Raw genomic sequence first — 13,788 nt, 5'->3', positions numbered from 1 at the left:
GCGAGAGATTCTTCTTTTATGTCTGTTCAGTCTGGGAATATTGGCGAAACTGGTATCCTGTCCTTCATCCTTAGCCTGCCTGCCAAGGTTGATGGCAGATCCATGCACTAGCTGGGAGGTAGCTTGGGAGAAAGTGACAGGCAGGAGGTGGCTGACTTGTCTGAGCAGTGGCAGCTGAAACTACTCTATGTGCCAGCTTTTACAGCAGTTCATACATGCACATTAGCAGCAGAAATAGCTCATCTGGGTTCTTTTTTCTGGCTTTGCAGCTTCCATTTCAGGTCGTCATTCAAGAGGGAAGGCCTGTAAAATTCTTGCTGTTTGGTAACTTGATCATATTTGAATACTGAGCACAGGAGTTTGTGCTTTCTTTGGCACGGCACCAGGTGATCTTGATTCATTAGATTACTTAACATACATTGAACTTTCGGGGCATTTCAGTGTGACCGTGAGGTGACAAAGCTGATTGGACAAAGTCCAGGCATTGGAGCATTTTGCATTGTTTTGTGCTTGGGATAATGGCACGATGAAATTATTAGAATGTCGGTTCGTTGCAACTGGTTCTGCTTGCTATTCTGTCTCCTCTGGAGAATGGGTGCAGCCCAGACCCTGTGCCAGGATATTAGCTTGTTTATACAAAAGTTAGAGTGAAAAGATCCCATCCCAAATGCTGCACTAACTTGTTTGTTGGAGCCTCAAACTTATTACGGTCGATGCCCTTGAATACACTTTTAGGATCTGGGCACATTTCCCATTGAGCCTGATAAAATGCATGTGTTTAATTTGCTGTGTGATAACCACCCACTTAGTCACCTTTTAAGTTTACTCTTGCTCCCTCCCTCCCTTTCTGTCTTGGCAGCTGGCTTTGAAGAACTCCCTACGTTATTTTCCATCCAACTTGCATGAAGTCCTGGCACCGGAATTTGCCAAAGAACTGAGACTCTATGGACATATCTACATGTACAGGTTCTGTCCCCAAATGGAGATGCGGTAAGGGCATGAAGGCGGCCTGCTTTGCAGTGTCACAGCCAAGTCCCATGCTGGGAGTGAAATGAATTGCTCTTTGCTTAGGGATGCCTTAACCAGTGCTGCACTCCAGGGACGGATCTACACCAAGCAGGATATGACACTTTGAAAACAGTTTGAAAACTGAATATGGAGCGTGTGTCCTGGGCCCCAACAGTTGTCATTGCTGTTACAAACCGTTTTAAAGCAGTAGTGTAGATCCCGCCCAGGTTTTTGAGGATCCTTGGGCAAGGCATCCTCAATCGGCCTCCTCTACCATCTCACCGCCATTGTCACCAGCTGCTCTTGCTCCTTATCTTTTTTCTCATCTTTGCCACCACTTGATTGCTTGGCTGGCAGAGAGCCAGGGAGCAAGCAGGCAGGGGTATCTATCTACTGCACCTCCTTCTCACCACCATCATCTGGGCCAGAGCACGTGGAGCTCAACAAGCAGGTTGTAGTGGTGAAGAGGAAGAGCAACTCAGTTCCATTTGGTGTGTTCTTTTAACACAGGGGCCATAGCTCAATGGAGAAGCACATGCTTTGTGTGTAAAAGGCCCTGAGCTCAGTCCCTAGCATCTCTTGGTAGGGCTGGAGAAGACCCCTGTCTGAATCCCTGAAGAGCCACTGCCAATTAGTGTAGACAATACTGAGTTAGACAGTCCAATAGCATAAGGCAGCTTCCTCTTCTTTTTCTCCTTTTTGTCTTTCTCACAAGTATCCTATGGACTAATAGCAAACCTATTCTCCAAGCTCAAATGTCACCATCCATGCACAGGGAGAAGTATCAGCAGGTTTGCAGGGGGGGGGACACCCTAAGAGGGGAGGGATTTAACCCTCAAAACAGCCCAATGGGAATTGAGCATGCTCAGTGGGTATGGAATGCTGACTGTTGGGGGTGGGGGATACCATGGGGAGGAGTAATGGAATAGAGTATCCTGCAAAAGGGCTTGGCTGGAATGCTGAACAGGAGCATCCAGACTGTAACATTTTATTGCAGTCCCCACTTGTGTTTATATTACCAGGGCAGTTTTCAAGAAGAATAAAACAATTAAATTGTAAATGTAAATAAGAAATAGAATAAGCTAACCACCAGATCATAAAAGCAACATAAAATTGCATCTAAAAAGCATATCTATCTATCTATCTGTCTGTCTGTCTGTCTATCTATCTATCTATCTATCTATCTATCTATCTATCTATCTATCTATCTTTGCCTGGAATCAAAAGAAGAATAAAATAGATGTCCAGTTAACCTTTCTCAGGAGAGCATTTCCCAACTAAGATGCCACCACTGGAAAGGCCCTCTATCTAGTTGCTATCCACCTCACCTCAGATGGGAAGCGTATCTGTAGGAGGTCCTCTTAGGGAGGGGATAATTTGTTGGGTCCAAATTCTGGGTTGTTCATCTCCCAGCAACCCAGAGTTTCAGGTTCAGACATCATGATAAACAACCCAGGGACGAAGTGTCCCTGGGTTGTTTATAGCAGTGGTAGCTCCAACTTATCTTCTCAACAACCCAGGGGTTGTTAACCATAGTTTGTTATGCTGTGGAAACCAGGTCATTGTCAAACTGCTATACCTCTGGGAAGCAACTTAAACAAGTAAATCTATTTCAGAAGCAGAAAGCCATCAATTAAAAACTTTGCCATGAGGGCCGGGCAAAAGACAGGAATATATTAAAAACAACTACAGCACACACACTAAACCCACTTGTACCCAACATGCACGTTAGTCAATAATTATTATTATTATTATTATTATTATTATTACCCGCCTCTCCCTCTGGATCGAGGCGGGGAACATTGAACACAAAAATACATAAAACTGATTAAAAACACATAAAACTAATACATTATTAAAGTAACAGCCAAACATCTTAAAATTTGACTGGGTAGGCCTGCTGGAAGAGATCAGTCTTTATAACTTTTTTAATTTCAGAAAGACTGTTAAGTTGGCAAATCTTTCCCGGCAGGCCAGTCCACAGTCTGGGAGCAGCAGAAGAGAAGGTCCTAATGGTTGTCAGCCTAGTTTTGGCTGACTGAAGTAAATTCCTCCCAGAGGACTTGAGTGTGCAGGGCGGATTGTATGGGAGAACGTGATCCCGCAGGTAGCCTGGACCCAAACCATGTAGGGCTTTAAAGGTAATAACCAACACTTTATACTTCGCCCAGAAACTGTAGTGATTTTAAAATTGGGTGCACAAAACAACCAAGCTGTGTTTTGTTCTGTTTTTTACTGTGTTCCGAAGTATGCCGTTCTCCTCTACATCATGTGCTGCTGCATCTTTATCTTGGCTGATAAACTTTGTATCACCTGGCTGCGTCCAGTTATTGGTATAAAACTGCATTTAAAAAATAAAATTCGAATTACTTCCTAGCCTAGCAAGGACAACAAGCTTTCTTTTCCATCCAAATGTGTATAGTCTATGGGGATGAGTTCAGCTGCTGACACTATTACAGCTATGTAGAGATCAAATGCAGGATATGATATTGGTCAAATGTTATCTGATTATCTGAGCTGGCCGTCCTAATATTCCTGCCCTAATAATCTCTGCCAGACTTTCCATATGCAGAAAGAGTCCAGCCATTCAAAATTGATATGCAAATTAAGCAATGTTTTTGTCCAGAAATGACTACTAAGCAAAACCATTGATACACAAACATCCTTCACATCTATGAATCTTGGAGAAAAATGAATATCATTTTATGTCTGATTGGTTTATACAACGGGAATGCATTTTCTTGGAGACATTCAAAGTTCCACCAATATTCAAGAAATGTGTTCTTCCATTAATCACATGATTAAGTCAACTTCTACAAAAAAGTGATCTACAGTGCAATCCTATACATGTCTACTCAGACGTAAACCCCATTGAGTTCAAGTGATTTCTGTGTAAGTGTATATAGGACTGCACCCCTAATTGACTTTATTGTTCAGCCACATGTTTCATTTTAATTTGGGTTTTTCTTTTTATTTGTGATAAATCCAAATGTACAGTTGTAAAATGGTTGAGAATAATTATTTTATTCAACCGCCTGTATATTTTAATTGCAGAGCTCATCCCATCCATGAATATCCTTGCAAAACCAATCAAGCTGCAGCAATAATGCACATGATTATGAATAATCTTGATGCTGCAGTGGCACAGGTAATTTATTTATTCATTTATTACATTTCTATACCGCCCAATAGCTGGAGCTCTCTGGGCGGTAATGAAAATCCCATGCAAGTTTAGTGATCAAAATGAATCCGATTGCCCCGTCATTGGCAATGCATTGGTCTTTGTGAATCATCACATTTCAGTTCTTCTTCGATTGTTTTGAAATGGACAGTTGATCACTTTTCTTTGTTTGCACTAATTTTAATGAGAGAAATTCTGATGCAATATTAGCATGCCACTTTGGAAGTGAAGCATGTGAGCCTCAAAATACCCGAGCTAACAGCGGTTGGCTGCTGGCACCCTGATGAATGGATAATCTGGCATCAGGGGTCTGTGTCTTCCAGGTGCCCATTAACCAACATAAAATTGCTTGAAAACAGTTAGTCGATTGTCCTTCTTTAGGGTCACCTTTGGTGTAGCTGTGTGTTCACACTTGCAGTGTTTTACAGCTGAAACTACCATCAAAGGTACCCATATTGTTCTAATGTTCAGTGGTAGCTGTTGGTTTCTTAAAAAGTTTATTAATTTTAAGAAACATAAACAATGACAAACACTACATATAGTCCTGATTTGCATGACATGGCAACTCACAATGGATTGTCACCCTTGATTGTTTTAGAGTGGCTTGTTGTGTTGTGCATGGGTTGTTTACTAAGCACAAGCCACCTTGAGAATTCATGGCTTGTTGTTGGGTTGATCAGGGTGGCTTGTTTTCAGGGCAGCTTGTTGTGACGTCCAAACTCTGCAGTGTGGGTTCTGCATGGCTTGTCTGAAAGGGCTACAGAGATGCCTTGCAAAAGCAGCGAAAAAGCCGACTGCTCCTTGCAGTGCCCTTTGCCCCTCCTCCTCCAGTTTGGGGCTTCACTTGACAGCTATCGGCTTTATCCCCTGGTGAGCTGAATTAGCACAGCAATGCATGTATGCATGATTGGGTAAGTGCACATGGCCCCAGTTCAGGACCATGGTGGTTTGAGATGGGGGGGGGGGAATTTAATCTTTCCTACTACCTGTTTTAATGCTGAAATCCCCCCCCCCCCCCATGAAGGCCAAATGTCATAGAATTTTAGAGATAAAACAGACATTAAATCTGTATCTAGCGGCTATGTCTTTTTCCAATTTTACACTAGAGTAGGCACAGAGATTCCACCTTGGAATTTAAAAAACCCCTACCCTCCATGCCAGGATCTGGTCCCCTGCAGCCACTCTAGATTAAAAATGGCAGAGGGAAGGGAGACATACCTCCAAGCTCTGGATTTAAAATAATGACTGTTTTGGCCCTTCGATTTGGAAGGTAACTTGGAGGTTTATTCAGACCAACCCCTGGAGGAATCTTGCAACTACAGCTTCCTACCCACACTCTGCTTAAATACCTCCAGCCAAGGAGAGCTTGTACCTCCTGAGTTTTGAGACAGAAAATAAGAAATACTAAGATCACTATAAAGGAACGATTTTGAAATCTTGTACTGTAGCACTGTTTCCAATATAATTTTAAAATGTGTGTTTGCAGTTTCCCCAGGAACTTGTAACTTATGGAGGAAATGGACAAGTCTTCAGCAACTGGGCACAGGTAGGATACTGTTGATACATTTGTTACCACAAATTGGGCGAGAAACCTGACTATACTTGTATTTCATCCATCTTGTATTCGTTCCACTCAGGCAACATTTGGTAAGTTGTGCTGACTCTCGATGGCTAAAGCCATGCAGTCAGTGGGGCTTTTGAATTAAAATAGAAAGCAAAATCAGGAGGAGGGCCTTCTTTGCTGTGGCACCCCAGCTGTGGAATGAGCTCCCTAGAGAGGTTCACCTGGCACCTACATTGTGCTCTTTCTGACACTAGACGAAGACTTTTTTTATTTTCCCAGTGTTTTAACAATTTGCCATCTTGGTCTTTTAACTTTGCTGTTTTAAATCTGTATTTTAAATCTATATACATCTCTGCATTGCCGCTTGGTTTTATCTCAGTTGTGATTTTATATTTTGTTTTTTACATTGCGATTTCTTTTATACCTTGAATTGTATTTGATGGTTTTAATTTCTGTGAACTGCCCAGAGATCTTTGGCTATTGGGCAGTATAGAAATGCAATAAATAAATAAATAGAAATGCAATAAATAAATAAATAAATAAATAGAAATGCAATAAACAAATAAATAAAAACAGCAACCCAGGGCTTGGATTACCCAGGTGAGAGCAGAGCAGAGAATCAGCTTTCCTCTGCACCCTGAGCTACTGATTTTAGAAGGCTACAAGGTGTGGACCATGCTTTTAACTAAAATTGGAAGTAGCCCCCCCCTTCCACCTTTCCCACCATAATTTGAGCACTGCAGGATCCTTGCATGGTGGGAGACTTTCAAAAGCAGTGAGATGGCAAGGGGGTGTTACATTCTTTCTTTTTAATAAGAGGCAAGTCAGAAGGCCCAGCAGGATCAGATCATGTGAGTAAACTAGAAGAAGCACTCCACTTTTGCAGTACTTTTGTATGAGTGGTTGGGCCTGCAAAATCTCCTCCTTGGCCAAAATAATCCTGGGAGATCCTTGCAGTAGGGTGAACGTGCAGAGGGGGCAGTAAGAAGACCAATTGGTTGTGAAAGGCCTGGCCTTTTAAATGGGAGGCTGGAGTCCTCCCTACCAGTGGGTCAACTCATGATGACTAAGCAGCCGTTCCATCATGCTAGTTTATTTGGCAGACTGGGATACAGTGAGAGATGTCCTTAGCTGATACAGTCTGCACAACTGTAAAGAGCAGCCAAACAAGGTTCTAAGAAGAGGAAGGACATAGATCAAAGTACTTGGGCCAACCTGTCTCCCTCATGCTTTTGAGAACCCCGGTCCTGATCAGTGGGGGACTATATCTCTTTTGGTTGGTTCACACAACATGACAACCCACCCTGTGAATAAGCTATGCAGTGTGGGTTATTTTAAAAACAACTAGCAATGCGCCTAACAGAAGATTGGGCTCACCATCGCTTGTTCTCTCCCTCCTTCCTCCTTGGTCCTCCAGCTGGTATCCTAGGGTCCTGTGCTGCAGAACCCATCTTGTTTGCCCAGCCTACTCTGATCATGCCCTCTTTTCATTCCCTGGCTTAAAAAATAATCGTCCCCCAGAATTTGCACAAATGGGGCCATATTTTTTTAATTCATTTTTTCAGCCCAGGAATTTGTCCAAATGAGTTCACAATTTCCCTCCCTCAGTCTTTTGCAGTAGCACAAATGTGCTCTTACAGCAATACAATACCTGTAGCCTTGCCTTGTCAATGTCCTTGTCAGTTTCAATGTCAAAGGGAAGAAGGTATACTAGGAAACATACAAGGATACTGATAAGACCAGACAGCATGTAGGCTAATTTGCACTCTGTAGACAGTGACAGGTCAAAAAAGTAAGTTCTCCAAAAATGGGATGGGAACAAGATTGGCCACTTAGCAAGGTGAACTGACACTTTTAAATGTTCTGTTTCCATTCCACACTCACTCAAGTTTCCAGCTGCTCCACCTTTTTGCAGCTCCCATTCACAGTGACTGTGGCAGTAACTGTTCCATATGGGAGCCACAAAAAGGGTGGTGGTGGCTTGTTTATGAAAAATAAGCCACCTTGAGGGAAGCGGTCATTACAACCCACTATGGCTTGTTACCCATGATGGGTTGTCATGTCATGCAGTTATTGAGCATCATCAGATGAACATTTTATTGTACACTTGCTACTGCCCACTTATGGATGTTCACGTGTCCTTTAGACAATGACGTCTGCCTCCCATGAGCCTCCTATTCCTTCTGCTCATTTTTCCGGTGCAAAATAGACTACTTTTAAACCATCTTTTTTTTAAAAAAAATGGAATGTGCTGCCATTTCCTGCTTGTGCAGGAAAAGCGGTGTGATATAAATGTCCCCTGAATGGGCCATGTGGTTGTTGCTTCTTCCTCTTTCTCTTCCTGTATAAAGAGACTGTCACTATTGTGGGACAGCAGCAGGAAGCCATAGCGATGGTAGGGTAACACGAAAATCCACCTGTCTGATGACGCTAATTGTCTCAATTGTGTAGCAAATCAACTTGCCCCAAAAGGAAGGGATTCAGATCTGTGACAATTCATTTCTGTGATGTGGTGTGTGGGATGCACTAGGAATTAGATGCAGCCAATTTGAAAACTCACTTCTAAAATGAATCTGGAAAAGGGAAGAGTGATTCTGGAGAGAGAAAATACTGAGGACAGATGTGGTAGCATTCATGAAGGGCTGTTACTTAGAAGAGAGCAAAGAACAGTTCTTTTCTGCCCCAGGGGGCTAGGCTAGATCAGGGGCTTAAGTTACAGGAGTGTAGAATTCAGCTGAATGTTAGGATTAATGTATTGATGGTGAGAGATGTTCTGCAATGGAACCAGTGGAGATCTTCAAGAAGATTACCTGCATCAAGCAAGGTGTTGGATTAGTGACCTACAAGGCCCTTTCTAAACCTCTGATTTTAAGATTCTAATTCCCTCCCAGTTCTACTATTACCTAGGACTTACCAGGGCTCTATTCTAAATAACTGAAATAATAAGCAGATAGATGTGCCTCTGAGCAAGCGCAGGGTGCACTTGGCCCATCATTCATTTCTGTGATGGTGTGTGTGGAATGCCCTAGCAATTAGATGCAGCCAATTCCCTACCCCATGTGGAATTAGGACTCCTGGGTTCCTAGACACAGTGGAGCCCTCTCAGCTTTCTTCTTTGAAATAATGCTTCTTAAAGATATATGCAGAGCATGTTTTTGTACCCAATGTGCCTAACATTCTTCAAGGCATGTGTATTGGGCTGCAGAGTGAAATACAGACAACACAACATTTGGAAACTTGCTATCTCTTCCTCTGCTTCAGCAGCCTTGTCCAACTTAGATATGATTGTGATATCTAACAAGAGTTTCACAGCAGAGCAAACAATACCTCTTTGTCGCTGGTTACTTAAAAATAGCAATCGGATGAATGATTTTATTTAGTGGTGATAAGGACAATTTGTTCTCAGTGTTTGGTGTCATGAAAAAGAGACTGCTGAAAAAGACGTTTGGTTGTAGCAAAACCATGCCTCAGAATGTTATTTCTGGTGTGTGTTATCCACATTGTCTCTTCCTTTCTTTTAAGTGGGTTACTGAAGTGCATCGATTTGTGTTTACCTTGGGATACAATTTTCTCTACCATTCTTACAAATGCCTTGGGCCATTTTTGAACTGAAGAAGTTGGGGTGGGACTTCTTTTACATGTGTTAAACTTTTTCTTCATTAATAAGCCTCAATGCTTATTGTGTCTGAAATAAATATCGGTTATTTTATAACATTTCTGTTAATAATGTAGCCTAAGGTGCCCTGGGCAGTGTGCAAGGTTATGATCTAACTTCCATTTTATCCCCACAACGGCCCCAGGAGGTAGGTGAGGCTATGAGATAGTGTCTGTGGCCCAAGAATACCCAGTGAGCTTCATGGTGGTGTGGAGATTTGAACACGGGTCTCTGTACCAAATTACATGAGACAATAATGTGGACTAGTGTAATGCATTCTAACTGGGGGTACCTTTGAAGCGGGTTTGGAAACTTCATTTGGTTCAGAATGTGGCAGTCAGAGTATTGATCTGGTTAGAGGGAACATTTGATGACGTTTAAACAGCTTCACAGACTATTGGTCTGTTTCAAGGCATAATTCAAAGTGCTAGTTAATGATCTACAAAATCTTACATGACTTGAAACCAGGTTATCTAAAAAACCTCTTTCTCCCATATAATAGGGTGGCCATATGAAAAGGAGGACAGGGCTCCTGTATCTTTAACAGTTGCATAGAAAAGGGAATTTCAGCAGGAGTCATTTGTATGCATGCAGCACCTGGTGAAATCCCCTCTTCATCACCACAGTTAAAGCTGCAAGAGCTACACTAGAGTGAGTGACCAAATACAAAGGATGAATATTACATTTGAATACAAAGTATATTTATTGCACTAATATTAGGAGATTGAACCTACACAATATAGGTCCTTTATCTTTACCCAACAACAGTGAGGGCCCCCTCTCGCTTTTTCTGTGTGTCAGATACAAAGGAGGGCAGGGCTCCTGCTGCTTTAACTGTTGTGAATAAGAGGGTATTTCACCAGATATTGCATGCATACAAATAACACCTGCTGAAATTCCTTTTTCTATAAAGCTGTTAAAGATACAAAAGCTCTGTCCTCCTTTTTTATGGTCTCCCTACATATAAGCCTGCCTGTTTTTTAAGATCTTCAGGGGAGGCCTTTCTTTCTGTCCCACCATCAACCCCCCAAATATGCTTGCCATGAACTCAAGAGAGGGCCTCTTTGATGGCTGCTCCAAAGCTCTGAAACTCCATGCCATGGGAATTCCATCTAGCCCCTTTCGTTGATGACCTTCCACCTGTGGGCAAAGGCATTTATATTTAGACAGGACCTGGTTACTGCATGTCCTCCTTCACATGTGCATGCACTTGATGGGCACAGAAATATTCGGATCTCTTGCAGAGATGTGGCACGCACATGGTAGATTATATGCTATTCTCAGAGGAAATGGGGAAATTAACTCAAGAACATAGATACAGGTCCAGTTTGAAATAAACTTTTCATTTGAAATGTTCTTGAATTTTATTGTACCATAGATGTTTGCAGAAAGGAAAGTATTGATTAGGCAGGCAGATTATTCCTAATAATAGTGATAGAGCAAGAGAGCAGGGCATTATAGTTTGCCAGATAAAGAGTGGGAAGGGTGCTAGGAAATGGTGAGGCAGTAGTTGGAGCTTAATTGCAACTGGGTATCTTGAGTTTCAGTGGTGCAGGGTTGTCGACACTGGGCCCATTCAGAAGACACCTTAAACCATGGCTTTAAGCATGGTGGTTAAGCCAGAAAGCCAGACTGTGTTCAGAAGACACCTTAAACCACAGCTGTCACCACAGTAAAGAAGGCTTTTTGCTTTATTCACCGTGGTTAAAGCCATGGTTTAAGGTGTCTTCTGAACAGCTCCACTTGGTGCAGAAGGGGCATCTGCTAATTTAGACTTCTATAATGTATACATTCCCTGGCAAATACATCCTTTTAAAATACTTTTTTTGAAACAACAATAACAACAACAATGTTAATTGTGATGTTATGTATGAAATTGCCTACACTATTGCTTTTAAAAATAGAAATTTAGGGGTAGCACTGGATGCTACACCAGCATGACCTGTGTCTTAGGGTATGGTTGTCCCAAATCCATGGGGACAGGCAATTGAAAATGCAGCATGGGTGGGTGGAAGGGATTGCTAAGCCCTTACCAGGCTCTCATGTTTCATCCCAAACCACTTCTCCTTAAGTAGTTTCCCCCCAATGGGAATTACTTCTTGTTTCAGAGCCCCACCATGAAAAAAACAACAACAGCTGGTATGAAACAGTTTCAGGGCCAAAGCCTTGAGGAGGGGGTCTTCATCGTTCCCTTCTCACTTACCAATGCTGCATTTTAAATTGTTGCTCTGCTACTTCATAGGAATTTGGTACGGACCAAATTTTAGTCTACCACTGTCCTGTCTTGTCTGTCCCTTAAAAGCCTGTATAATGCTCATCAATATAAGAAGGAAATCAAGTCTGCTACTTTCCCCTTCCTTTCTCCTCCAGTTCTGGCTGGTGATGCACTATTTGTCTGAGATGACTGAAGATCAGACATTGGTCATGTACAGTGGACATCCTTTGGGACTCTTCCCTAGCCATCGCAATGCTCCTCGATTAGTTATCACCAATGGCATGGTAAAAGCTACTGTTGTCTTGTTCCCTCTTGTTCATTATTTCCACAATGCTTCCTGTGCTTTGCACTGTGCTTTACCTCGTTCATCTTGTGTGGGTTGGTGAAGGTCCTCCAGCACTTCCGTTTCCCGTGATTTAACCCTATACAAAGAGCAGGAGTAGCAGCTGCAATGTGGTGCAGGGTTTTCTCTAGAAAGGTCTCCCTTTCCCCTGAATAGGTTGAGTGTCAGACTGCAGTTCCCCTCATTTTTAGGGCAGATGGGTGGGTGGCCATTACAAGTTGAGCAGTGGGGATTCAGGACTTGCAAGGACAGGATGCATAGCATGAGCACACCCAATTTCCGCACAGGATATATAACAAGTGGAGCCTGCAACAAAATGTTGTCAAGGGTTTTATCCAATGCTAGTCCTGCTTAGAGTTGACTCATTGAAATGAATGGAACTTAAGTTAGACTAACGTTGGAGACAACCCTCTGTTTCCTCACCTGCTAACAGGAATCCTTTTCATGATTTCAGCTAGCCAGCTTGCCATGCCTTCCTCAAAGATATTTGGGTCTACTGCCATCTTCTCTAGTCTGCCTCTTAAAAGCCTGTGTGGTGTAGTGGTTAGAGTGTTGGGCCAGTCATTGACTCTCAGCCTAACTTACCACACAGGTTGTTGTGAGGATAAAATGGAGAGGAGGAAGAGTATGTAAACCATATTGGATTCCTTGCAAGAGGAAAAAGGCAAGGTATAAATGTGATGATGATGATGAAATAGATAGATAGATAGATAGATAGATAGATAGATTTTATTTGTCTATGGCACAAGGGCCGTTACAACCACAACAATAAAACAAGATGTCTCTATGACAGCCAAAGTTCTTACAAACTCACAGGGAGAGAATTCATTAAAAGAACCAAACTGAGAGAAAAGGCTGAGTTCTTCATGCTCTCTTATTTCTCAGTGTCCCCATTTTGGGTCAGATTCTGTCAGTCATCAACTACCCACTGGACAAACTTTCAATATTCAATACCAATATTTAAAGTCCTTTCAATATCTGAAATTCTGTCACTGTACAAATCTGCAAACCCAATCCCACATCTGAAAGTCTTTCCCCTTCTTCCTTATCACACCCTTTTCTTGGTTGGGAAGCCTTTAGGATGCCATGTTAGGAGTGTTGATGGCTCTCCTCCTCTCTCCCTGTCTTTCTCCAACCCCACAAATCTCCACATGATGCTTCTTGTAGCAGTATAAAAGATACTATGCTAACCCTTAATTCTAATGTGGCTTCAGAATCCTTGTTTTAATTTGCAGTCAGTTTTCAAGTACATGACTGGACTTCAAGCTATGCTACCATAAGCTGGTCCAGTCATGTACATGTTAACATACTGAACTCTGCATCAACTAACTTTAGAGGAATAATAATAATAATAATAATAATAATAATAATAATAATGATGAGCCCTGTAGCATCATGCCTAGGGATGAGGGAGAAATTGGTTGAACTTGGCTAATTTCACATTTTCTAACTACTACACAGATCGAAACTTCAAAATTTGCACTTCTCTGAACTTTTCAATGGAGTTCCCCCAGTAATTTTTTAAAATACATATATTAGGGAAAAGAATGTTCAAAAAAAGACTGTATTAGGAAAATGGCTTGCAAAATCATTGTATAATAGGCAAAAATGCATAGAAAATGCATGTGTTAGGACAAAATGTGCACAAAAAAATGCTTATGAATTTTCATGCAGGCTTTTAAAAAAAACAAGCTCAAAGTTTGTGATGAACCAAATATAATACCGGAAAGATGAGAAATGGAAATTGACAGATTGAGGCATCCCTAATTCAGACCAAAGGTAGATCTGTTTGACACAGTGGTCAACTAGATGTCTATGGGAA

General features: G+C 41.9%; 1 protein-coding gene across 1 annotated transcript in view; it reads left to right on the top strand.

The window, feature by feature from the left end:
* Positions 1–13,788, top strand: part of UROC1 (urocanate hydratase 1) — a 70,202-nt gene that overhangs the window by 12,145 nt on the left and 44,269 nt on the right. The window contains exons 2-5 of the mRNA XM_063121393.1: positions 860–990; positions 4,063–4,156; positions 5,676–5,735; positions 11,779–11,907. Coding sequence (XP_062977463.1) covers positions 860–990; positions 4,063–4,156; positions 5,676–5,735; positions 11,779–11,907 — 414 coding nt within the window. The remainder of the gene's footprint in view (positions 1–859; positions 991–4,062; positions 4,157–5,675; positions 5,736–11,778; positions 11,908–13,788) is intronic.

Source organism: Elgaria multicarinata, chromosome 3, assembly GCF_023053635.1.
Source record: "Elgaria multicarinata webbii isolate HBS135686 ecotype San Diego chromosome 3, rElgMul1.1.pri, whole genome shotgun sequence".
NCBI classification, from domain to species: Eukaryota; Metazoa; Chordata; class Lepidosauria; order Squamata; family Anguidae; genus Elgaria; species Elgaria multicarinata.
The sequence above is the reverse complement of the archived record's forward strand: the minus strand, read 5'-3'. Positions and strand labels throughout refer to the sequence as shown.